This window comes from Pongo abelii, chromosome 5 (genome assembly GCF_028885655.2).
Source record: "Pongo abelii isolate AG06213 chromosome 5, NHGRI_mPonAbe1-v2.0_pri, whole genome shotgun sequence".
In the NCBI taxonomy this organism is placed as follows: Eukaryota; Metazoa; Chordata; class Mammalia; order Primates; family Hominidae; genus Pongo; species Pongo abelii.
This window is the reverse complement of record NC_071990.2, coordinates 15,585,370-15,610,822: the sequence shown is the minus strand read 5'-3', so window position 1 is coordinate 15,610,822 and position 25,453 is coordinate 15,585,370. Positions and strand designations below refer to the sequence as shown.

The 25,453-nt window shown below is 40.4% G+C and overlaps 1 protein-coding gene across 1 annotated transcript in view; it reads left to right on the top strand.

Moving 5' to 3' along the window:
- The first annotated feature begins 8,981 nt into the window (after nucleotides 1-8,981).
- DTNBP1 (dystrobrevin binding protein 1) overlaps nucleotides 8,982-25,453 on the top strand; it is a 145,163-nt gene continuing 128,691 nt past the window's right edge. Inside the window, exons 1-3 of the mRNA XM_024249070.3 lie at nucleotides 8,982-9,210; nucleotides 19,771-19,824; nucleotides 20,545-20,595. Of these exons, the coding sequence (XP_024104838.1) occupies nucleotides 9,155-9,210; nucleotides 19,771-19,824; nucleotides 20,545-20,595 (161 nt within the window). The 5' untranslated portion in view covers nucleotides 8,982-9,154. The remainder of the gene's footprint in view (nucleotides 9,211-19,770; nucleotides 19,825-20,544; nucleotides 20,596-25,453) is intronic.

The following is a 25,453-nucleotide window of genomic DNA, read 5'->3' as shown; positions in this document are numbered from 1 at the left end:
TCTCCCCTCCCCCAGGGTCTTGCCAGTCTGTGAGGGAGGCAATGCCCTGGCTAACCCACCTAAAGGCTTGAGGGGCTGAACTGGCTCGGCTGCCTTGACTTTCACATAACCAGGTGGCATTTGCTGAGAGCTGGCTTTGGAGGCTGGCCCAGATGCCCAAACCTCACCACAGCACTTGCAGGCACCTTCCAGGAGTTTATGCTGAGATACTTACATTTCTGAAGGCTGTCCCAGCAGTGGACTCCCTTTGATGACTCTTTCTTCCAAAGCAACGACAAGGTGAGTCACTTTTCATGTGGGCAGTCACAGACGTATTTATTAATTTTTGTTTGAGACAGGGTCTCATTGTGTTGCCCAGGCTAGATCGTGTGTGGCATGATCACGGCTCACTGCAGCCTCTATGTCCCTGGCTCATGCAATTGTCCCACCTCGGCTTCCCAAGTAGCTGGAACTACAGGCACATGCCACCACACCCGGCAGATCACAGCCATATTTAAAACACTAATCACCTTGTGGATATTGTCTTACCTCTAGATCAGAAGCTCTTCAGTACCTTATTGGTATGTGTCTTACAGTACTTTATTTCCTAGTCTGTAAAAGGGGATAAATGATATGTGCAAAGTGCTTAGAATCCTGTTTGGCACTATGGAGGTCTCAGTAAATAATAGCCATCATCATTAGTATGACAATAATTTAAGACAATATTAATATCATTACTATGTCAGCATCTAGTAGAGCACCCAGCATAGGTGGGGCCTTAACAATGTGGTTTTGTTGAGTAGGTGACACTGCAGAAAACCATAAGGAGAAAAGTCTTGCCTGACAGAGGGATGAATAATAGGGAGCAATGGGAAATTGGGAGATGTGGTGTGCACCTGTGTTCTCCACGCCCTATTCCCCGTCGTGCTCTGCTTAACGGCCTCGTGTTTTCTCTTCACTGCAGTCTCCAGGTGGAACAAGGGGGTAGGAGGAAGGATGAGCATCCTGCTCTTAGATACTGTTTCACCTTTGACATTTCCACTATTTTCAAAAGATGAGGTTTTATTAAAAGTCCTCCATTGATCAGCTAATTCCCCCTCAATGCCATGCTTCCTCCCTAGGTACCAGTGGGTGGTGAGTGGTGCTAATTTGGGTTGCATGAGGAAAGTAATCACACTCATTTCAAGAACAGAATTCTAGTAGCAGAGGACTAGACTATTCAGTATATGCCACAAGCTCCTCATTGGCATAAAAAATGGTTTATTAAGACAACAGGTACATCTGTTCACTTCTATTTGTGTATAAACAGAGACAATACATAGAAGCAAAGGAACCCAATATTTCTGTACATAAGAACTAGTTTACTTTCCTCCTTCCCTTGTTGAGATTCTCAGCAGATCACAAAGGCAATGTTTGAAAACTTACCATTTATTTTGTCTAAACCTCTGAATTGAAGCAACACAAGTGAAAACATTACCAGGTAACACACTGAATACATTATCTCGAATTTAGCCATTATAGGTTTATTCACCCCCTTACAAGTTTGCAGAAACAGCCCCTCAGAGTTCCCTTCTAAGGGAGAAAAAAAGCCAAAAGCACTTCTTGCCCATGCTTTGTACGGTTTGACCCTGCAACCCTGGTCACTGTAGACTTGGCCAGGGAGTGGTACTTGGCATACAGGCAGACGTGCACAGCATGAGGTGGCCTGGTACAGGATTTTGCTTATGTGAGGCATTCTGGGGTAGAAGGGGACTGGTGAAAGCATTCAGAGCCTTCTTCTGGTCGCCCAGGGAGGGTTGTAGTTGGTAGCAGTGGCAGAAATCAAGAGACTTGGAGAGAGGAGTTGTTAAGCTGAAGCTATGAGGTGGCTAATGTTATATGGGAAAGCAGAGAGTAGAAAGAAGAAAAAGTAGAAGCAGGGAGAGTCAGAAAGATACATGGGACTGGAGGAGTCACTTGGAGAGGAAACAAGACAGTTTCTCCAAAATGATAGCTACCAGAGCTCCTGTTAGGACACTAGAGGGTTTGTTGTTTTCCCAATGGTATAGCGGAGAAGAAATAGCTTTCTTTCCCATCTCAGGTTCATGGCTGGGAACCCTATAACAAAAAGATGAACAAGAGCAAAGCATACAAATTTATTAAGTTTAATGTGACACGGGAGCCTTCATAAGGAAATGAAGACTCAAAGGAACAGGTAATCTTGTGTATTTTTATGTTTAGGTTTGATGAAAAATGGACAGTCATGGAGAAGTTTGCTAGGAAGACACAAAGGTATGGCTCAGTGGTAATAAATGGAGGGAAACTTAGCAAGACTTGTTTGTTCAGATTCTTCTTGGCATCTTTTAGTCTTCAGCTCTTTTCTTCCAGGTATAAGGATGGTACCTTTCACATGGGGTACTGCTCATGTGACCTGGTACAGGGGAAGGCTGGGAAATCCTTTCTGGGGTTTTAGGACCTGCTTCAGAGGAGAAAGGGACGTGTGTCAGACAAAACCTGCTTCTGTAGTTTTCTCAAATGCCCAGGGTACCATATTTTGGGGTAGCATGTTCTGAACCCCATCACTGGCAACAAGAGTCTTCCAGTTCTAGAAGGCCTGGCTAAGTCTCCAGGCACAGTTGGTCCTTGGATTTCCTCTGTTTGCTGAGTAGGTATTTTTGAAAAAACAAAACAAAACAAAACAACAACAACAAAACACAACCCCTGGGGAAGCCCAAGCACATCTCAGCTACTGCTTCGCTTATCCAGGCCTGGTTTAGCTTTCTCCTCTGCCCCTGCCTCACACTGTTGCCTTCAGAACCAGCCAGCAGAGGTGGAGGCTGCAGGCGCTTGGGTACAATGAAGTGATGGGGCTAGTGCCTGTTTGAATGAGCCGGGAAAGGTGAGGACAAACTACAGCCTTGACTCCTGAAGTTCATGGATTCTGAAGTCATCGTTGCCTTCCCCTGCAGGGCAGCTTAAGTCTCTCTGCTTAGCTCAGAGATTCCCAGCCCTGCCTGCCCGTTAGAATCACCAGGGAAGCTTTTAAACCGCATGAAGGAGGAGATGTCACCTCAGACCAGTTAAACCAGATGCTCTAGGGGCACTGAGGCCAGGCACTGGTATTTCTAAAATGCTCCCCATGTGATTTGAAGGTGCAGCCAGGCTTGAGAACTATCACTTAACTGCAATTATAATCATCAATTATTTTAACTACTAATGATCAATTATTACGGCTCCCCCACCAGCATGTATTGACCTGATAGTTAGCTATAAGTAATCATTGTCTCAAACTTTTTTTTTTTGGCCACTAATTCTTATTAAAGAGTTTCAGTTTGTTATTAAGTTTTCCCACGCAAAGATATTTCTATGGCATAGTAGTTCAGAAGATGTGATTTCTGAGATGTATTCTCTCTGGGGGAACCATCTATTTGTAAGAGTACAGGACGTGGTTTCCTTTACTCATGTAGAGTCCCTACACTTTGATGAATGGAGTCACTTGGTTGTTTATGGATATTTTATAGACCATATAGCTCCAACCATAGATTAACACAAAATAAACGTTTTCCTCCTTTAATGCAACGGTGTAGTGCCTTCTTTTTTCATCTGAGCAAAAAGATAAGGTTAGGTGCCCAGTCATTTTATGACAGTGGGATACAATTTTGGAACACAAATAGATGCAGCTGAGATCCTTTTACTGTTCTTTCCATTCAGCTCAGGTAAAATACTCATTTCCAACCTTGCTGTCACTCCTGACAGTGCTTGCCGTCTAGATCTATTATTATAGCTTCTGTCTTCTGACCTTGATATCCTCTAACTACCCCCTTCTCTCCTGTTCTTCAGCTGCATTCTAATCTTTACTCTCTGAGGCTGGAATTCCCCTCCTTCACCTCCCTGATTTCTGTCTCTGCTTTTCTTTTCAAAATGCTGTGCTGATATCACCTTTCCAGCTTTATCTAGCTTACCTCATTCTTAAAAATACTCACTGCTTCACGAGAAACATTTACAGCTTTTACGTGGATTCTTCTGTAACCATTAAACTCTTAAAAATTAAAGATATCAAAAATATTTACATGTTGGCTTTTTAAAAAAAACACAAATAATAACAACACGCTGTAAATATCTTTACAAATCTAAGTCAGGTTCCTGCAAAGCAATTAACCATAGTGCCTTTCCAATTACTCTAAAAGAGCTCTGCCAGTGAAATGGTATGAACTTTTCTGGGTTCTACAGCCCCTTCTTTTTTTTTTTCCTTACCTTTTTTTTATTATTATACTTTAAGTTTTAGGGTACATGTGCACAACGTGCAGGTTTGTTACATATGTATACATGTGCCAAGTTGGTGTGCTGCACCCACTAACTCGTCATTTAACATTAGGTATATCTCCTAATGCTATCCCTCCCACCTCCCCTCACCCCACAACAGGCCCCAGTGTGTGATGTTCCCCTTCCTGTGTCCATGTGTTCTCATTGTTCAATTCCCACCTATGAGTGAGAACATGCGGTATTTGGTTTTTTGTCCTTGTGATAGTTTGCTGAGAATGATGGTTTCCAGCTTCATCCATGTCCCTACAAAGGACATGAACTCATCATTTTTTATGGCTGCATAGTATTCCATGGTGTATATGTGCCACATTTTCTTAATCCAGTCTATCATTGTTGGACATTTGGGTTGGTTCCAAGTCTTTGCTATTGTGAATAGTGCCGCAATAAAAAGTAAGTGTGCATGTGTCTTTATAGCAGCATGATTTATAATACTCTGGGCATATACCCACTAATGGGATGGCTGGGTCAAACGGTATTTCTAGTTCTAGATCCCTGAGGAATCGCCACACTGACTTCCACAATGGTTGAGCTGATTTACACTACCAACAGTGTAAAAGTGTTCCTATTTCTCCACAACCTCTCCAGCACCTGTTGTTTCCTGACTTTTTAATGATCACCATTCTAACTGGTGTGAGATGGTATCTCATGGTTTTGATTTGCATTTCTCTGATGGTCAGTGATGATGAGCATTTTTTCATGTGTCTTGGCTGCATAAATGTCTTCTTTTAAGAACTGTCTGTTCATATCCTTCACCCACTTGTTGATGGGGTTGTTTGTTTTTTTCTTGTAAATTTGTTTGAGTTCATTGTGGATTCTGGATATTAGCCCTTTGTCAGATGAGTAGATTGTAAAAATTTTCTCCCATTCTGTAGGTTGCCTGTTCACTCTGATGGTAGTTTCTTTTGTACAGCCCCTTCTTTAATAGCATCTTCCTCTTTGGTTCTAATTCCACCAAATCCTCATTTATCACTTTGTCTTCAATAAGAATCTGTTGAGACAGGAAACCCCCTTTCATCAACGAGTAGGGTTTCTCAAATGTTAACATGAATAAAAATCACCTGGGGGGGCCTTAATAAAACTCAGATTCTGATTCAGTAGGGGCCTACGATTCTACCTTTGCAAGAAGCTCCCAGATGATGCAGCTGCTGCTGGTCAGGGAAGCACTATTTCAGGGAACTTCTTAGCAGCTTTGGTGTTCACCCCAAACGTTGTATCACCAAAGCTTTTCCCGGGCTCAACTAATATGCTTTCAAAAAAAACAACTCTCTGCTGGGCGCGGTGGCTCACGCCTGTAATCTCAGCATTTTGGGAGGCCAAGGCAGGCGGATCACTTGAGGTCAGGAGTTCAAGACCAGCCGGGCCAACATAGTGAAATGAAACCCTGTCTCTACTAAAAATACAAAAATTAGCTGGGCATAGTGGCGGGAGCCTGTAATCCCAGCTACCCAGGAGGCTGAGGCAGGAGAATCGCTTGAACCCAGGAGGTGGAGGCTGCAGTGAGCCAAGATTGTACCACTGTACTCCAGCCTAGGTAACAGAGGGAGACTCCGTCTTAAAACAAAACAAACAAAAAAACCCCAAACAAACAACAATCAACTCTCAACCAATTCCTGAATTAAGATTAGGTCAATAGCTTCCATATTGATGTTGGTTCTCAGACTGTACTTAAAAGCTTTGTTTTTTTTTTTTTCATTTTGCCAATCCATCTTCCTAGTTTCTGGCTGATTACTGTTACTTATGTAAACACGACATGTCACATGCTTCAACTCTTGGTCCTTAATCCTTCCTCCTGAGCAACTCATGTACAACAGTAGTTATTTTCTAATTTTTTTAAATATTTACTTTTTTAAATCATAAATTATCTTTTTATTAGCACTTTTAAAACTTTCACTGTTTTTGAATTTAATAGACATAATGAGATTAAGAATGTTCAGAAAGCACCTCCAACACAAACAAGCCATAGACTAATAAACAATGACAAGACAGAAATGATCAGGCACAACCAGTAAAGCTATTTTTTAGTGACAGGCAAGAGACTTTTTTGAGTGGATTTGGTGCTTTGTTGGAATGTATGAAACTTAGTAAATTGAAAACTTATGTGTAGAGTTTAATTGAATAAAAGAAAAAAAATTTAATATTTCCCAGTACTTGTGGTTTTCAAATCTACTAGATACTAAGGGACCTGTCTCTGTAGATTTGATCATTTGATCACTTGCTTTGTACCAGGCACTGTTTCTGAGAGGTAGAAGAAGGTTCAATAAACAGCACTCTGCTTTCTCACTTGTCTGAGCAAACTGAGAAATAAAACAATAGTGTCAGCATAAAGAGGCCAAAACATCACTTTTATTTCTAGGAAGACTGATGGAACACATGGCTTATATTCATGGGCAAGCAGAACTTCTAGTACCCAGTCACAAAAAGCACTGGGTTGCCCTTCAAGCCTGTCCTTAGGCAGCAGAACGAATGCTCTTTGTTGGAAGTTTTCACTCAACAAAAAGAAAAGAGGATGAGACCGAGCTCCTTACTTCCTAGCTCACTAATCAGCGTAGTCACCTCTTCCCCACCAGGAAAGGCCGGTACTTCTTTATGTTAGCAGAAGCGCTCCCTTCCCATGGAAGAAAACATCAAGAGTGGGGAAGAGGTAGTCCCCCAGCTACAAGCTAAGTCCTTTATCTTACTTAACTCCTGCAACAGAACAACATTTACTGGGTGTCTGTTACGTGCCATTCACTGTTTTCAGTGCTGGGGATGCAAAGCTTAATAAGACAGACAGAGCAGTTTACATCAGGGCCTGTACTTGTGCTACCCACCTCACTGCCTTCATCCAATCCCAGCCCTAACAGATCCTGTGTATTTAAAATTTTGATTATTTTGTTCATCACAGATTTTTTTCATTACTTTTGAATTTTTAAAATATCATATTAAAATATTACTTATCTTGATTACTGAGCTTTTTGGCTTCCATAAATTTTGTACCTGAGGTGAATGCCTTATTTGTCTTGGTTTTAAAATATATTTGTAAACAACTAAATTAATAAATAACAAATAATTATTGAATAGATTTTCTAATGTATACTAAGTTGAGAAACAGGCTACGTGATAGGAAGTGATTGGTTGTGTAACTTGAATGGTAAGTAAAACCTATCTAATGTGATGCTATTTAGGATGTGACCCTTATGTTATAAGGAGCCAGACAAGGGACAGTTTGGAGAAAAGTTTGTGAAAACACCACAGGTGGAAATAAACCTGGAATTTTCAAAGAACACACCAAAAAAAAAAAAAAGGCTATTATGTCTTAATTGTCAAGGACATGATAGGTGACTAGTAATCAATTTGGATACAGTGCTAGAAAAGGTTCAAATTTTAGGGCTTTTTAAGGGGGTAAGTAGTTTGAATTTTATTCCAAGTGCCCAGGAGGCAACTGGAAGATTTTAAGCAGGGGAACAACGTGATCCGATTGATCTTTTAAATAACTCTTTCTGGCTGCTGTGTCAAGGATGGATTATAGGGGTGTGCATGGCAAAAGAGTAGAATCTGGAAGAACTGTCTGTGTTGCTACTGAAAGAGGATGGTGCCTTCGACCAGGATAAATATAGTGAAGATATAGAAAGAGAAGCAGGTTCCAGAAATACTTCAGGAGTACAGTTGATTGGATTTGATGGGTTAATATGGGGAATGAGGAAAAGAGGGGAACCAGAGGTGATTTCAAGTGTCTTACCTTGAGCAACTTGGTGGATGGTGGTGTCATCTACTGAAATGGAAAATACAGGATGAGCAGATTAAAGGTGAACGTGCAATGAATGAAATTTTCAATTTTGTGTATGTTGGTCTGAGATGCCTTTTGGATACATGTTGTATACATGCTTACATGAGTAAGCAACTGGTATGAATTGACGGAGAGGGAGGAACGACAGGGCAGAGGATAGAGCTGTGGGAGTCATCGGTTCCTTGACAGAATTTACAGCATGGTAATGGATAGACTCACCTATGGAACAGCACATCTGGAGAAGAGCTGGGGAGGCTGGGCATGTAGCCTCGGGAGTGGCTATTAAAATAGGAGAAGGGGTGGAGGGGGAGAGAGGAAGTATGGAGTGCTTAGCAAGAGAAGAATGTGTTTTAAGGATGGGGATGATAAACTGCATTCAGAGCCACTGAGAGGTGGAGAAAAAATCAGGGCAGAGAAGTAATATAAGGCACCAGCAACATGGAAGTCACTGGTGACTCGCGAAAGGCGATCACCGTTGGTGTGTAGGGCACAAAAGCCGGAGGCGGTAAAGAGAGAGTGGAAAGTAAGAATGTCGAGAGAGTCGACTATTATTGCCATTTTATGAATGAAGAAACCGAGGCTCAATATTTGACTATCTCATCCAAGGTGAAAGCCAGTGGGGTCAGATCCTGGACCTAGAATCCATGCAATGATTTGTGCACATCGCCTATGCAAGAGATAGATCCAATTCTCTTCCAAACCGTAAAAGCCAACACTTCCCTCAAAGGAGGCTTCGAGTTAAATCATCCTTTCACGATGCCGCTTCCATTTTAAAGAAAAAAAACAAAAGCAAAAACGAGAAGGCCTGGTGCGGGCTAGGAATGAGCGGAGGAGCTACTGGCCCTCTCGGCCGGGGGAAGACCCGCCCCTTTTCCGCAGCCCGAGCCCGGCGCAGTCCACTGCGGCTGCGCGAGCCTGGCGCGCGCGCGGGGCGGGAACGCGGAAGGGGCTGGGGCTGCGGCGCGGCGGCGAGGACCAGACCGGGGGCGGGGCCGGTAGTGGGAGTGCGGGGCGCACGGTGACAGCGCGGGGTTGGCGGCGTGGGACCCAGGGGGCGACAGAGGCAGCAGCAGCCCGAGGCCTGAGGAGAGGAGACCGGCGGCGGCAATGCTGGAGACCCTCCGCGAGCGGCTGCTGAGCGTGCAGCAGGATTTCACCTCCGGGTGGGTATACGGTGGGCGACGAAAAGGGACCTGAGGGGGGCCGGGCCGCCGCCTGGGATGCCCCTGCCTCGCTCCCTTCCCCGCGCCGCGGTCCAGGGTCCGTCCCGCCCCGCACCTCCCCGCCCCGCCCCGCCCCGCCGAGGAAAGTAACGAACTTCGCGGCGTCCTCGGGTCGGGCGGCGCAAAGTAACTTAATTCCCTGCGGGCCGCCTCTGACGCGCACCCCAAGGACCGGGAGGCGCTCGGCGGCGCAGCGGAGCGCCCGGGGGGTGTGGGACCCTGCGGTCCCTTCCCGGCAGCATCAGCCGGGCCCTGGAGGGGAGTCATGTGAGAAGCCAGCACGCCTCACCGCTTCCGCCGCCGCGGCACAGTGGCCTGCGCCCCTCGGCCCAGCCGACACCTGCTCGTGCGCACCTGGAGCTGGGCCAGCCGCTCTCCCCGGGTCGGATCGCACGTCGCAGCAGCCTGCACCCTCCGGCCCGAGCCTTCCGCGCCGCGGCTCGGCTTTCACTCCCGGCTCGCCGGCCTAACCCTTGGCAAGGCTGGCCCCCCCTCCCCGTTAGCATTCTTTCTCTACCTTTGCCGTGAGCTCAGCGCCTCGGCGAAGGAACTCCTAAGCAGGAGAAGCGACAGAACTCTAGGAATGCTTTTAATACCGAGCGGTTCCCAAACTTTGCTTAGAATCACCTGGGAACCTTTCAGAGTTGTGATGACCAGGTCTCACCCCCTACCTGTTGACCAAAGTGCCTGGAGACGGCGTTTTAAAGATCCCCAGGGGATTCCAATGGGCACCAACGCCTGGGAACCATAGGCCGAGACTCTGGCGCCAGAGTGCCTAGGCATCCTGGCTCGACCACTAAACCAAACGTAGTTACTCAGCTGCCTTGCCTCAGTGTACTGTTTCCGCTACCGTAAAATGGGGATAATGATGGTACTTAAAAGGTTGTTACAAGGATGAATGAATTAACGTGTAAAACACGAAGTAAGCATTATGTCAGTATTGTTACTTAGTGCTTGATTCATTTTAATTTTTTCATTCCTTTAAAGTGAAAAAGACTTGTCTTTGAAAAGGATCTTTCAACTTTAGCTTACAAATCTTGTTGGAGCATGCACTGAATGTGAGAGCATTTCCACTCATACTGTTTTAAATTTCTTCCTCCCCACCCCCCCTTTTTTTTTTGAGATGGAGTCTTGCTCTGTCGCCCAGACTGGACAGTGGCGTGATCTCAGCTCACTGCAACCGCCGCCTCCCGGATTCAAGCGATTCTCCTGCCTTCATCTCCTGAGTAGCTGGGACTACAGGCGCCCGCCACCACGCCCGGCTAATTTTTGTATTTTTGGTAGAGACAGGTTTCGCCATATTGGCCAGGCTGGTCTCAAACTCCTGACCTTGTGATCCGCCTGCCTCGGCCTCCCAAAGTGCTGGGATTACAGGCGTGCGCCACCTTGCCCGGCCCACACCCCCCCACTTTTTTTTTTTTAAGTGACAAGGTCTCGCTCTGTTGCCCAGGCTGGAGCGCAGTGGTGCTATCATAGCTCACTGCAGCCTCCAACTCTTGGGTGCAAGCGATCCTCCCTCCTAGGCGTCCTGAAGTGGTGGGATTATAGGTATCAGTCACTGCGCCCAGCCTCGTTTTAAATTTCTAAAGAGAAAGATGTTGGCCAGAATTTTAACTTGTTGGACAAAAATGTTAATACTATTCGCACACTGGGCGTTGAATAACAAACTGTCAAACGCTTGAGCACTTACCACGCATCAATCGTTTTTGTTAGTTTGGTGTTTAGAAAGTTATGGATGCTCGGAGTCATTTACTGATGGGTGTGCTTGCGTGCTTGCATTTTATTCTCCCTATTTAGTAAAAGTAACTTCTTTTCAGAGCGTAAATTATTGTATTGAAAACCTTTTGGTGTGATGCTGAACTGGCCCATTTGTAGCGTGAGAGTGGCCATTATTCTCCTGTTAGTAGTTCATGGAATTCCTTGATGGCATAACAGCCCATCTTGTACTTACTATAACTGTAGGTCACATGGTTGCCTCAGAAGCATTAATGCTCCTGACCTTTGTAAGAAGGCGTTTTATCCAGGAATGTAGATTCTGGACTGCCAGGGCCCAAACCATCCTGGGAGATCAGGGTAACCCTAAACGTTTGGAGTTTAATTAAGGAGAGACATGCCAAAAGGATCTGGTTAGGAACCCTTGGAAACCGACTTGACTTCTTAAAGATGCCGTAGTCTAGGGCCATTTTGGAGCTAGACATCCTGAGAGGGCTTCATTAGGTCCTTTGTTGGCTTTCTCCTGTACAGGTCACTTTCAGCTGACAAACCACTGGACTGTCAGTGTGTGCCATTAGCCTGTCACCTGGTGGAGAAACAACTCATCTCCAAGTGATGTCTTTAGTCTCCCAGTGGACCCGGACCTTTAGTGCCTGATGTTCACTTTCTTCAGGTCCTCAGTTTCCTACACCTAATCTGTTCGATTAAACTTTACCATATTCAGCTTGAGATCTACCTCCTTTACATAACTGAATATTTTTGCCTTGAGGAGAAAAGATGACACGAAACACAGCACACATGTGTTTATTATATGTTGGTAATGTGGAATTCAAAGATGAAAGAGACATGAGCTGCATCACTAAAAAAGAAACACATTACATAAATGCAATGCTGATATCATAGCTAATAAAATTAACACTAATTATTTGATATTATCAATTATGCAGTTCATAATCAGATTTCTTTTGTTCTTAGAAATGACTTTTTACAGTTGTTTTTTTCAAATCCAGATCAGATAAGTTTCACACATTAAATCTGTTTAAAAACCAATTTTTAAAACAGATGACTGTTAAAGAGCCACATGGGGAAGCTTTATTGAATCTTCCAACAGTTTTGTTGTCCCAGCTACTTGGGAGGCTGAGGCAGGAGGATCCCTTGAGCCCAGGAGTTCAAGACCAGCCTGGGCAACACAAAGAAACCCCATCTCTTGGCTGGGTGCAGTGGCTCACACCTGTAATCCCAGCGCTTTGGGAGGCCGAAGTGGGTGGATCATGAGGTCAGGAGTTCAAGACCAGCTTGGCCAACGTGGTGAAACCCCGTCTCTACTAAAAAATACAAAAATTAGCTGGCCATGGTGGTGCGCATCTGTAATCCCAGCTACCTGGGAGGCTGAGGCAGAAGAATCTCGAATCCAGGAGGTGGAGGTTGCAGTGAGCCAATATGGCGCCACTGCACTCCAGACTGGGGACAGAGCAAGACTCCATCTCAAAAAAAAAAAAGAAATCCCATGTCTTAAAAAAGAAAGAAAAAATGAAACATGGCCCTGGCCACCCAGAGCTGTCATATTGGACCTGGCATTTCTGTAGAACACTTGGTGGCAGAGCAAGTGTGTGGAAGCCAGAGCAGCTGCCTTCTAAAATAATTGGAAACACCAGGTGTGCAGGCTGCTGGAGGGACTGAATGGAAGGCCTCAGGCATTTCTAGGTTCCTTCAGTGCGGCCAGCGCAGCTCCCGCTGTCACCCAGAGCAGCATCCTCTCTTCAGAGCTTCTCTGATCATTTTCACTTTCTGAAAACTCATATGAAGGCCCTAACTCTAGACAAATTTACTTTTTTTCATTTTTAGTAAAATAGGACGATTCCTTATCAGTCTCATAAGAGAATGTCACTTTGGTGGTGAAACTATGTCCAATGAGAATGAATTTCTACATTCCATTCAAACTTAGAAAAAGTGCAGCTTAAGACCATTATTCTTTAAGGGCAGTGTAGAGATTACTGGTGGTTTGGGGGGGAGCTCTAGGTTGTCCATAGACTTATGGCCTTTTTTGTAAATTTTTATGCATAGTAACAATTATGTCAACATTGAGAAAAACTAGTGATTACATCACATTCTTTCTGCCTTAATTGGGTGGTGGCCCAGCCGAAGGCCACAGACTGAAGAGGATTGGTCCTGAGCTTCACTCAAAGATCTTTTCCCCTAACCTAAAGTGAGTTGTGATTTGATTTAACTGAATCAGAATTCTTGGAGCCTTTTGGAGAGTTCACATAAAATATCCATTTTTACAGAGATTGGCTTGAGCTCTGGGGGAGACTTTTGGACATACCAAAGTACATGCTTCGAAGCCACTCTGGTCTTTGACTTTTGCCTTTTGAGCTGTTATGACCAAAGGCCTCAGGATTGAGGTATTTAGGCATGCAAACCCTTCAGGGAACTGAAAATCAGATTTACTGATGGGTTTACAGCTGCCTGTCACAGGCTGGTGTTTCCTGTTTGTGATGCACTGGGTTCCTGTGGTTAGGGATAAAAAACCTGCTATTGTTGCAGCTAGAGGGTGTTTCCCCCTCAAAGCCCTCACTGCCCCTGCCGCCCACCTCCACCCCTGCCCAGTGTCCTCCTTCTGTCTTCTTCCGTCCTTGTAGTATCTACCAAAACCTGCACAAAGGGGGTTGGAGCCAGTCATCTAAATTACAATGTGGTCAAATGGTGAAGTGTTGCTTGAAGTGTTGACTTTTCCAGGATTAATCATCTTCTTAAAGAGAAAATAATCTCAATATTCAACTTGATTTAATAAATACCTACTGAGTTCCTATTAAGTGCCAGTGCCAGACATTAGACTAGGCACTCAAAGTGTCCTTTTTAATAAAAGCTTAAAAAAGATTTGAGAGCCCATATGCTCAGTTTTGCCTAGCCTTTCCTAAACAATGTCTACATATTGGGCCAGATCCTGTGGGTACAAAGGTGACTAAAACAGTCTCTGCCCACCAGATGCCCTAGACTGGTGCTGATGTAAAGCAAAGCGGAATGAGCAGAATGTTAAAAGATACAAATAGTGTGGTATGTGAGTCCGAGGAAAGAGTCATTAGTTAGGATGCATTTACAGAAGGCTTCAAAGAGGAAGGGGTTTCTAAAACTAGGCCTTGAAGAATGAGGAGAAATTGTGATAGATTTGGATAAGCACATTTCAGAGATGGAAGCAGTCCTGGGAGATGAAGCTGGAAAGGAAGTTGAGTGCCTAATAATAGAATATCTTCAATGCTTTGCTTAATTAATTTGTCAAATATTTACTGAGTGCTTACTATGTGGCAGGCACTATTTTAGGTACTGGGGATATAGCAGAGAACAAACCAGATAGCAAGTAAGATCCTTACTCTCGTTCTAGTAGCAGAATATCTAGAAGGCCATAAGTTCTGTGGCTAAAAATCAGGCTAAGGAGAAGATGGCCTACCTGTATTTCCGGAAAAATGTTTCTGTATTTCTGGAAGAATAACTTGAGAGGCCGTGTGATAGGAAGATTGGGGATGGGGTAGAGGGAGATTATTTAAGAGGCTGTAATGAAGGTCCAGATGAGAGAGGCTAAGGCAGTGCTGATAGAAGTTTAAAGGAGGGCATGGATGTGTTAGGCACTGGTCGGATTAGACAGCAGTGAGAGATGAAAAAGGTGCAGAAATTTGAGAATGTGAATTTGGAAGTATCTTAGATAAATGGTGTCATATACCAACATTAAAGAATTTAAGAATAGGTTTGAAAGAGAAGGAACAGTAAATGGTGAATTTGTGATGAGCTAGCTGCTTGACAGCTGAGAAGCAATTGGAAATTTCTGTTGCGCTCAGGTGAAAGGTGAGAACTTGAAGCCATGTATTTGGGACTTAGGATAAAGGCATTAGGATGTAGATAGTGTAAATTCATCTTTTTTTCCTGAGTCTGTGCAGCTTTTGTGTGAATTTCTTAGGCTGTGGACCTTAGGTCATTTGCACTTTTAAGTGTGATTGAGGCTTTGGCTTTTCCCTGATCTCACTTAAGAGAGAGAAAAAATTGATGAACACTGATGTGAAAATGTAATAGATTGGATGTGCCTTATGACAAAATATGCTAATTCATACATTTCTGTGGTGCTTTAAAGCAATTGTCCTCACCTTTCCTAATAGCCAATGATGTAGACAGTTGGAAATTGAGTTACAAATAAATGAAACATCATGCAGGTTCCCCACGCTGTTGAATCACTGGCAGATCTCATCAGTCATTGTAGTACTCAATGCATCTTTGTTTATCTACATCTTTTTCTTTTCTTTTTTTCTCCGAGACAGGGTCTCACTCTGTCACCCAGGCTGGAGTGCTGTGGTATGCTCATGGCTCATTGCAGCCTCAACCTCCTGGGTTTAAGCAATCCACCCACCTCAGCCTTCCAAGTAGCTGGGACTACAGGCATACACCACCACACCTGGCTAATTTGTGTATATTTGGAAGACAGGGTTTCGCCGTGTTGCCCAGGCTTATTTACATCTTTTTACACTTTTTGTCTAAGCAGTTTTGTGAGTCACCCCCCTTTTTCAGTAAGAAGCCTCCATTTTAGTATTTTCTACAAAGCTCAAAGACATAAATATGCTGGTGTCAAATTAAGGTGAAGTCGTTGGAGCTATCTAAAAATAAAATTATTGAACTTTATGATGAATTTGAGGTTTAGTGCTTTGAACTTGAAAGTTGTCATTGGTAGAAAATAGTTGTCAGATGGCTCACTTAGTCTATATATTAATATGCTCACACAGCACTTATGTGTTCATGGGGTGTATGGTACTTGGGAGAAGACCAAGAATAGGGCTGGGCAAGCCTTTTGTAGGCACATTGGGAACCTCTACTTTATTTCACCTTAGCCCAGTAATGTAGTACATTGGTTTCTCAGCTTTCTTGATGGGGATCACCTTTATTATAACTTTCATTTGAAATTAGCTGTGTAGTTTCCAGAATGCCATTAAGGTCATATTTGGAATTTTATTGAATTCTCGTGGCAAATCTTTATGGTTAAGTATAATACTACCATTTTACATTTGAGGAAACTGGAATATTTCCCCTAGGTCAATATTTCCTTCACAGCATGCCATGATATTGTAGGACATTAAACAGACTTTATGAGTGGGTTGTTTCCAGGACGGAATAAGTTCTCCAGAGAAACTGGAGTTACCCTAAAATAAAAATAGTGGGCTAATTTCAGGTGAATTCTGGGTTTTGAGGATGTTATTTTAGAAAATACCTTTTTGGTTTTTTGTTACTTTCTTAAGTATATCTGATCTTTTATATTTTTCATCTTTCCTATAGCTACTTTGTTTGTTACTTTCTTTTTGTTTTTTAGCAGGGAAAAAGATGACTATTTCCAACTTTCCTATAGCTACTTTGTTTTCTCCAACAGTTTCTCTTCTGCATTTTGTCACATTGGCCATTTATTTGGAGAAGATGTGGTGAGAAAAGATGAATACCTAAAAGATTGTTTTTGTTATTAAAAATGTTTTTTGGCTGGATATGGTGGTTCATGCTTCTAATCCCAGCACTTGGGGAGGCTGAGGTGGGAGAATAGCTTGAGCCCATGAGTTCAAGACCAGCCTGGGCAACATAGGGAGACCCCTGTCTCTACAAACTAGCTGGGTGTGCTGGTGTGAGCCTGTAGTCCCAGCTATTTGAGAGGCTAAGGTGGGAGGATTGCTTAAGGCCAGGAGCTTGAGGCTGCAGTGAGCTGTGATTGCTCCAATCCACTCCAGTCTGGATGACAGAGCAAGACCCTTTCTCAAAAAAAAAATTGTTTGTATTTTACAAAGTCTCAAACACACACACAAATAGAATAACACAATGAACCACATATATCCATTGCTGAGATTCAACAATTTTCAGATATTGCCACATTTGCCTTGTCTCTCTCTTTATTTATAATGTAAATCTCAGACTTGCCTACTATACCTGTGATATGTGAGCTGCATCACTAAAAAGGAAACACATTACATAAATGCAATGCTGATATCATAACTAATAAAATTAACACTAATTCTTTGATATTATCAATTATGCAGTCCATAATCAGACTTCTTTTGTTCTTAGAAATGACTTTTTACAGTTGGTTTGTTCAAATCCAGATCAGATAAGTTTCACACATTAAATTTGGTTAAAGACCAATTTTTAAAACAGATGACTGTTAAAGAGCCACATGGGGAATCTTTTGTTGAATCTTCCAGCAATTTTACTTTCTGTTCCCTGTAACACTCCTTTTTTCCCTTTCATTTCAAACTAGTTTTTTCTTTTTGTGGGTGGCGGGGAGGAGATGGGGTAGAGGGGCGGAGAAGAGAATTCCAAACTTGGCATATTACAATTAAGAAATTAAAAGTTTGTTTTAGGAATAAATAGTTGAAATACCAACTTGGAGATTTGCTGGATCATATAATTAGAGTAGTCCAAAGAGGATCTTAGGAATTCCCTTTCACACTCAGCTGTATAGAATTGTCCTCAGTCACTAAAAATAATGCGAGAATCATTTTGAGTATGAGGCACTGCTATAGATAACTGTCTGGGATAATTTTGCCTGAGATGTTCCAACTAAGTATTTTGATCAAACTTTATAGTGGAAATGGTAGAGCATGGCCATAAAAATTGTTTTCCCTAGCTTTTGCTTAATCTTGGTTTAAACCAGATGTACTAGTTTCCAGGGTAAGCTTAGAAATTTATATTAGACTTTTACACAATTTCCTAGACTTATCTAGAGAGATATACTAATTACTTTTGTATTAAAGAGATTGCTGAATCTTTTGAATATTGCAGAGGAATTGATCTTGTCAATATTTTATTTTTTGAAAAAGATCATAGAGTAATATGAAACTCTTTGTATGACATTGGCATTCTAATTTGGTTTTAAAAAATGCAGTTTAGCAGAAGTCCCCATATGGTGCTTAATCAGACGTTATAGACAGAAAAGATGGAATCCTGTTTCAGAACCAGCATGCATAGTTGTGCAGGTTGTACACTGTACTATGCATAGTTGAGGCATTCATGCAAGAGTCAACTTGTGTATTAGGACAGTTTCTGGCTGATGGCAGTAAAGCGTCTGGAGGAAGGAACACCTATTTCTGTTTTTACAAAGACTTTGTAGGGGTTAGCGGTAGTACTGTGGCCTATATTTTCAGTTTCTATTTACAAATGAATATTTGTTGAAGTGATTGAGAAGAATGTGTACATGATATCTCATTTTGTATGATATTACTGCATACTGTAGCACTCACTTATTGGCAACCTCAGTTATCTGTAACAGAGTCCACAGCCAAAATAAAGTAAAACTGGGCCAGTGAAGTGAAAATAAATTGTACAGTTTATGAACATCATATTTTACATTTAAAAGAGCCTATTAATTCTATATATGCAGCTCTAGCCCATTTATCTGTTTTCCAGTGCAATAATTTAAAAGCAGCAAGTAGAGGGGAGGAGACTGCTAGAGTTAAATAGCTAGCAGAAGCAGTGAGAGAGCTGGCAGCCAGGTGACCAATGGTAGAGAAAGAAAATTTAGGAAAGGTAGACATAAGAGCCCAAACAAACACAAAACTACCATAGACTGGTTTCAGGTTAATAGATGAAGATGTATTTCTAGCTCAGAAGTATCAGGGGAGAGTACTGTTTTGCTGCAAAATGTAGTCAATGATATTCTTAATACTGATCCTGAGTTATCACAAAATGTTAAATGAGATATACCAAATCCTCTTTAATGAAAGAAGTTTGTAATATATTTTAAAAAGCTTTTTCTCAACTAAAATTTCAAATACTGTGGACGCTTAAAGAGATTTGAAGGCCTGGGTAGCATCTACTTAATGAAGTGTGCTGCTTAGATATCTTTGTTACCTATGGATTTCTCCTATGTGGAACATTCCTTTTTCTAAAGATGCCAGATAAATTATGTTTCTGTGGTCTGATCGCATTTAGGAATCTTGGTTTCTAAAAAAGGGACTTGGGGTAAGTAAGAATATGAAAATAAGGCCTGGCGTGGTAGCGCACACCTATAATCCCAGCTCTTTGGGGAGGCTGAGGTGGGAAGATCACTTGAGGCCAGGAGATAGAGATCAGACTGGGCAACATAGTGAGACCAAAATAAAAGTGAAACAAATAGCTGGGCATGGTGGCACATACCTGTAGTCCTTGTTACCCAGGAGGCTGAGGTGGGAAGATTGCTTGAGCCCAAGAGTTTGAGGTTACAGTAAGCTATAATCGCACCACTATACTCTAGCCTGGGCAACAGAGTGAGACCATCTCTTAAAAAAAAAAATTAGCTACAGATTTTCTGTTTGTAGTATCTAACATGTAGTAAACACTCAAATATTTGTTGTCTTTTGAGATACTTAATTCTTGCTTAAAAAAAAAAAAAAAAGTAGCTTATCTGACCTAAAATTTTAACATGTGAAAATTTGTGGTTGAAAAATCTCTAGGCTGGGTGGGGTGGTTCATGCCTGTAATCCCAGCATTTTGGGAGGCTGAGGCAGGAGGATCATTTGAGGCATGGGGTTTGAGACCAGCTTGGGCAACATAGCAAGACTCCGTCTCCACTAAATAAAAAAAAGAAATTATCCAGGCGTGGTGGTGGGTGACTATAGTCCCAGCTACTCAGGAGGATGAGGTGAGAGGATCACTTGGGCCCAGGAGGTTGAGGCTGCAGTGAGTAATGTACATGTCACTGCACTCCAGCCTGGACAACAGAGTGAGACCCTGTCTCAAAAAAATAGTAATAATCTCTTGACTTGTAAAAATATTATATTTTATATTGAATTATAGGCTGAAGACTTTAAGTGACAAGTCAAGAGAAGCAAAAGTGAAAAGCAAACCCAGGTAAGCTTGTGCTAAGATTTTAACTTACTATGACTTAAATTTCATACAACTTTTGGTTGTGTTCACAATTGTGTAATTATATTAATGAACCTTAGATTTGTTGAGTGCATCTGACTACAAAATAATTTATTGATTCTTTCTAAATTTTGTTAACGGGAAAATTTTCTAATAAAATTGTGAAATGGTTGAAAAAATGGTGAAGTATAATTGTTTTACTCTGACAGTGAGTATTATTTGATCACAATTAGTCATTTTTAATTTGTATAAAAGCAAAAGTAAAAGTCCTGAATTATTGAAAAGCAAATTAATAATGAAATACTACTTGGCAAATGAGCCTCTTTAGCTATGTTACCTGTTTTATATGAAAACACCAGGATTGTGCTGTTTGTCCATTTTTTTAATAAAGTAAAGCATATGACCAGATTTCATTTTCAACCTAGAGATGAACTGTGATCTTACATATTTGTTCTTATCCAACATTATATTAAATCATTTATTGTATTGTATGCTGAAGACAATCTGTGGGGCAAAATGATGGTTGATAGTGTGTTACAGTACATCAACTCTGAAATAAAACACATTTCTCTAAAAGTTTAGTAATTGTCATTAGTGATTTTAAAATATGTTACAATTGACAATGTCAAAATTCTTGAATGTACCTTTTTTTTTTTTCAGTTGGCTAAATCAAGAACAGTTTTAATAAGTGTTTCTTTTGGGCAGGACTGTTCCATTTTTGCCAAAGTACTCTGCTGGATTAGAATTACTTAGCAGGTAAGTGTTTTCATTTGTAGAGGAAGGTTATACTTCTGACTGTTTTACTGACCAAAAATATCTTTTAATTTTGTAGGTTAAAAACCTTAAAACAGCTAAATTTTACCTTAATGCAGTGATTGGAAATTATTTATGTATTATTTTCCTTGAGGGCTTTCACTTTTCACTCATTAGTACAAAGTCCATTCAAACTTTGAGCAGACAGATCACTATTGTATTTACAAGTCAATACTTTATGATAATATGTACGGCTTCTTTATTACAAGAAAATTGATTCTGGATTTAAGTCCCCAATAATTTTGTTTTTTTACTTTGATTCTTATGTCATTTCTTTTCCAATCCATTCTTTTATTGACATGGAGTTTAATGTTAAAATATATGGTCTTTTTTAGATATAACATCAAAAGCACAAACAACAAGATAAAAATTAGACACAATGGACTTGGTCAAAATCAAATACTTCTGTGTGTCAAAGAACACCATCAAGATAGTGGAGTGACAAAACATAGAACGTGAGAAAATATTTGCAGATCATATATATGAGGAACAACATGTATCCAGAATATATAAAGAACTTTTAAAACTTAACAATAAAAAGACAACCCCATGAAGAAATAGGCAAAAGACTTGAATAGACATTTCTCAAAAGAAGATATGCAAACGACCAATAAGCACATGAAAAGATGCTCAACATTGTTAGTCTTCAGGGAAACGCAAATCAAAACCACAATGAGGCCGGTCGCGGTGGCTCATGCCTATAATCCCAGCACTTTGGGAGGCTGAGGCGGGCAGATCACTTGAGGTCAGGAGTTTGAGACCAGCCTGGCCAACTTGGTGAAACCCTATCTCTTACTAAAAATACAAAAATTAGCTGGGCCTGGTGGTGCATGCCTGCAATCCTAGCTACTCAGGGGGCTGAGGCAGGAAAATCACTGGAGTGCAATGGTGCGATCTCGGCAGAGGTTGCGGTGAGCCGAGATCGTGCCATTGCACTCCAGCCTGGGCAACAAGAGCGAAACTCCATCTCAAAAAATAAATAAATAAATAAATAAATAAATAAGTACAGTATATGGTTCAAGTATGTCATTATACATAGTTCTGTGCTTACTAATGTGCCATTTGACAGATGTGTGGTAAAGATGTATGTGGGAAAGGGTATGCTGCTTTTCCTTATCTGTATTTGTTAAGACACAATCACTGATACCTACATTTTCCTTTCTCCTTTCTAGTTCTTCATTAGGTTTCTTTTTATGGTTGCTAAATCTAGAGATTTTTCTTCTCTGAAGTGAAAAGTACTTAATATAATATTTTCTTCCTTTGTTTTGTTGTGTGAAGAACAGAAATGAACATGAAAGGAAATGTAGTACAAATTAATCAGTAATGTTTTGTTTACTATTTACATTTTATCTTTATTTTTTCTCTAGAAACGTAGTTGAAATAACTTCATTTTACTGAAAAATTTATGTTAGAGCTATCAACTTTTTGTGTGGTACATTTTTTGGGGATAAGGTTGCATTTTAGGAGTTAATATAGAAAATTTATATCCATAAGACGGTGTCAATAATGTGTTTATACATTGCACTGAAACAGTCTTTTCCTGTTGGAACTAAAATTGAATGTGGGAAAGACCATTTTAAATAGCAAATGTTTAAATCATATTTTTAATTTTAAAAATGTAATATACATAACATAAAATTTATCTTAACCATTCTTAAGTTTAGTAGTGCTGAGTACATTCACATGGTTGTGCATCCAATCCCAAAAACTCTTTTCATCTTGCAAAATGGAAACTCTGTACCTATTAACCAACAACTCTCATTTCTACTCCCTCCTCTCCATCCCAGGCAACCATCATTCTATTTGCTTTCTCTGTGAATTTGACTATTCTAGGAACATCATATAAGTGAAATTATAAAGTACTTTTGTGTGTGACCGGCTTATTTCATTTAGCATAATGTTTTCAAAGTTTATGTTGCAGCATGTGTCAGAATTTTCTTTCTTTGAAAAGCTGAATATTCGATTGTAAGTATGTACCATACTTTGTTTATTCATCTGTTGATGGACACTTGAGTTCCTTTCACTTTTTGGCTGTTCTAAATACTGCTGCTAGGAACATGAGTGACAAGCATCTTTTTGACACCTTGCTTTCAGTTCCTTTGGGTATATACCCAGCAGTAGAATTACTGGATCATATGGTAATTCTGTGTTTTATTCTTTCTGGAAACACCATACTGTTTTCCATAGTGACTGTATCATTTTACTTTCCCATCAGGATTGTATAAAGGTTCTAATTTCTTCCTATCCTCACCAACGCTCGCTATTGTTTTTTATTATAGCTACTCTAATGAGTATGAAGATTTTCCCCTGTGTTTTCTTCTAAGAGTTTTTCTTGTCAAGATTGTTTTGGCTATTGAAGGTCATTTGAGATTTCATATGAATTTTAAGATGTATTTTCTATTGTTTGCAAAGAATGTCATTGGGATTTTGATTGGGATTAAATTGAATCTGTGGTCGTTTTGCTTATTACAGATAACAATGTTAAGTATTCCAATCCATTAACATGGAGTGCTTTTTCTATTTATTGATGTCTTCTTTAATTTCTTTCAATATTGTTTAGTAGTTTTCATTTTATGAGTCTTTCATCATCTTTGTTAATTCCTAAGTATTTTTTGATGCTATCGTTTATGAAATTGCTTTCTTAATTGCTTTTTTGAATTATTTATTGGTAGTATATAGAAACAACTGACTTGTGTGTTGATTTGGTATCGTACTTTGTTGAGTTCCTTTATCCTGATAGTTTTTTGTGTGGAACTTTCAGGGTTTTCTGCATATAAGATCATATCACTTATGAATAGAAATCATTTTACTTCATTCATTCCGATTTGAATGCCTTTTATTTCTTTTTCTTGCCTAATTGCTCTGGCTAGACCATCCAGTACTGTGTTGAATCGAAGTGGAAAAAGCAGGCATCCTTGTCTTGTTCCTTGTCTTGATCCTGATCTTGCAGGAAAAGCTTTCAGTCTTTCAACATTGAGTATAATGTCAACTATGGATTTTTATTATGTTGAGATTGTTCCCTTCTACTTTTGGTGTTTTTATCATGAAAGGATGCTGAATTTTGTCAAATAATTTTTCTGCATGAATTAGGATGACCATGTGTTTTTTCCTTTCATTCTACCAATCTGGTATATTATTACATTGACAGATTTTCTTATGTTGAGCCATTCTTGCATTCCAGGAATAAATCCCACCTGGAAATTGTGTATAGTGCTTTTAACGTGGTGCAGAATTTAGTTTGCCAGTATTTTATTGAGGATTTTTGCATTAGTATTCATATGGGGTATTGGTCTGTAGTTTCCTTTTCTTGTATGCCTTTGGCTTTGGTATCAGGGTAATGCTGGCTTATAGAATGAGTTAGGATTTATTTCTTCCTCTTCATTTTCTTTTTAAAAAGATTTTGAGAATAGTCAATGTTGGTTCTTTTTTAAATGTTTGGTAGAATTCACCAGTGAAGCAATCAAGTCCAGGGTTTTTCATCTTGAGGTTTTTTATTACTGATTCAATTTCCCATTTCTTCAGGATTCAGTCTTGGTATGTTTTGTGTTTGTGGGAATTTGTCCACTTCAGCTAGGTTATCCAGTTTTTAGCATACATTGTTCATAGCACTCTCTTATAATCCTTTTTATTTCTGTCAGATTCATAGTAATAGTCCCACTTCATTATGGTTTTAGTAACTTGAGTCCTTTTTTTTCTTAGTCAATCTAGGTAAACATTTGTTAATTTTGATAATTTAAATTGGTTTATCTTCAATCATGTTGATTCTTTCTTCTAATCAAATGTGCTTTTGAACTCCTCCAGTGAATTATTCATTTCAGTTATTATACTTTTAATCTCCAGAATTTCTTATTGGTTCCTTTCTGTTTTATATCTACCATTGGTAGATATAAACGGTAGTGGTATTGATGTTACCATTTTGTTCATGTATCATTTTTCACATCTGACTGGCATGAGATTGTATGTATCTCATTGTCGTTTTAATTTGCATTGCTCTGATGATTAGTGATGTTGAGCATTTTTTTCATCTTTGTTGGCTTCTTATATGTTTTCATTTGAGAAGAGTCTATTCATATCCTTTGCTCACTTTTTAATGGGGTTGTTTTTTCTTGTTCATTTGTTTAAGTTCCTTATAGATTCTGGATATTAGTCTTTTGTTGGATGCATAGTTTGCAAAAACTTTCTCTCATTCTGTAGGTTGTCTGTTTATTGTGTTAATTGTTTCTTTTGCTGTGCAGAAGCTCTTTAGTTTAAGTCCCATTTGTCATTTTTTGTCAAAATTGTTTTTGAGGTCTTAGTCATAAATTATTTGCTTAGGCCAGTGCCCAAAAGGGTTTTTTTCTAGGTTTTCTTCTAGGGTTTTTATAGTTTGAGGTCTTACATGTAAGTCTTTAATCCTGAGCTAATTTTTGTATATGGTAAGAGATAGGGGTCCAGTTTTGTTCATCCATAAATGGCTAGCCAGTTTTCCTCGCACCATTTATTGAGTAGGGTGTCCTTTCCCCATTGTTTATTTTTGTTGATGTTGCTGAAGATCAGTTAGTTGTAGCTGTGTGACTTTATTTCTGGGTTCTCTATCCTGTTCCATTGATCTGTGTGTCATTTTTATACTAGTACTATGATGTTTTGGTTACTGTAGCCTTGTAGTATGGTTTGAAGTCAGGTAATGTGATGCTTCTAGCTTTGCTCTTTTTGCTTTGGATTGCTTTGGCTGTTCGGGCTCTTTTTTTGATTCCATATGAATTTTAGATTTTTTTTTTCTGATTTTGTGGAAAATGGCATTGGTAATTTGATGGAAATTGCA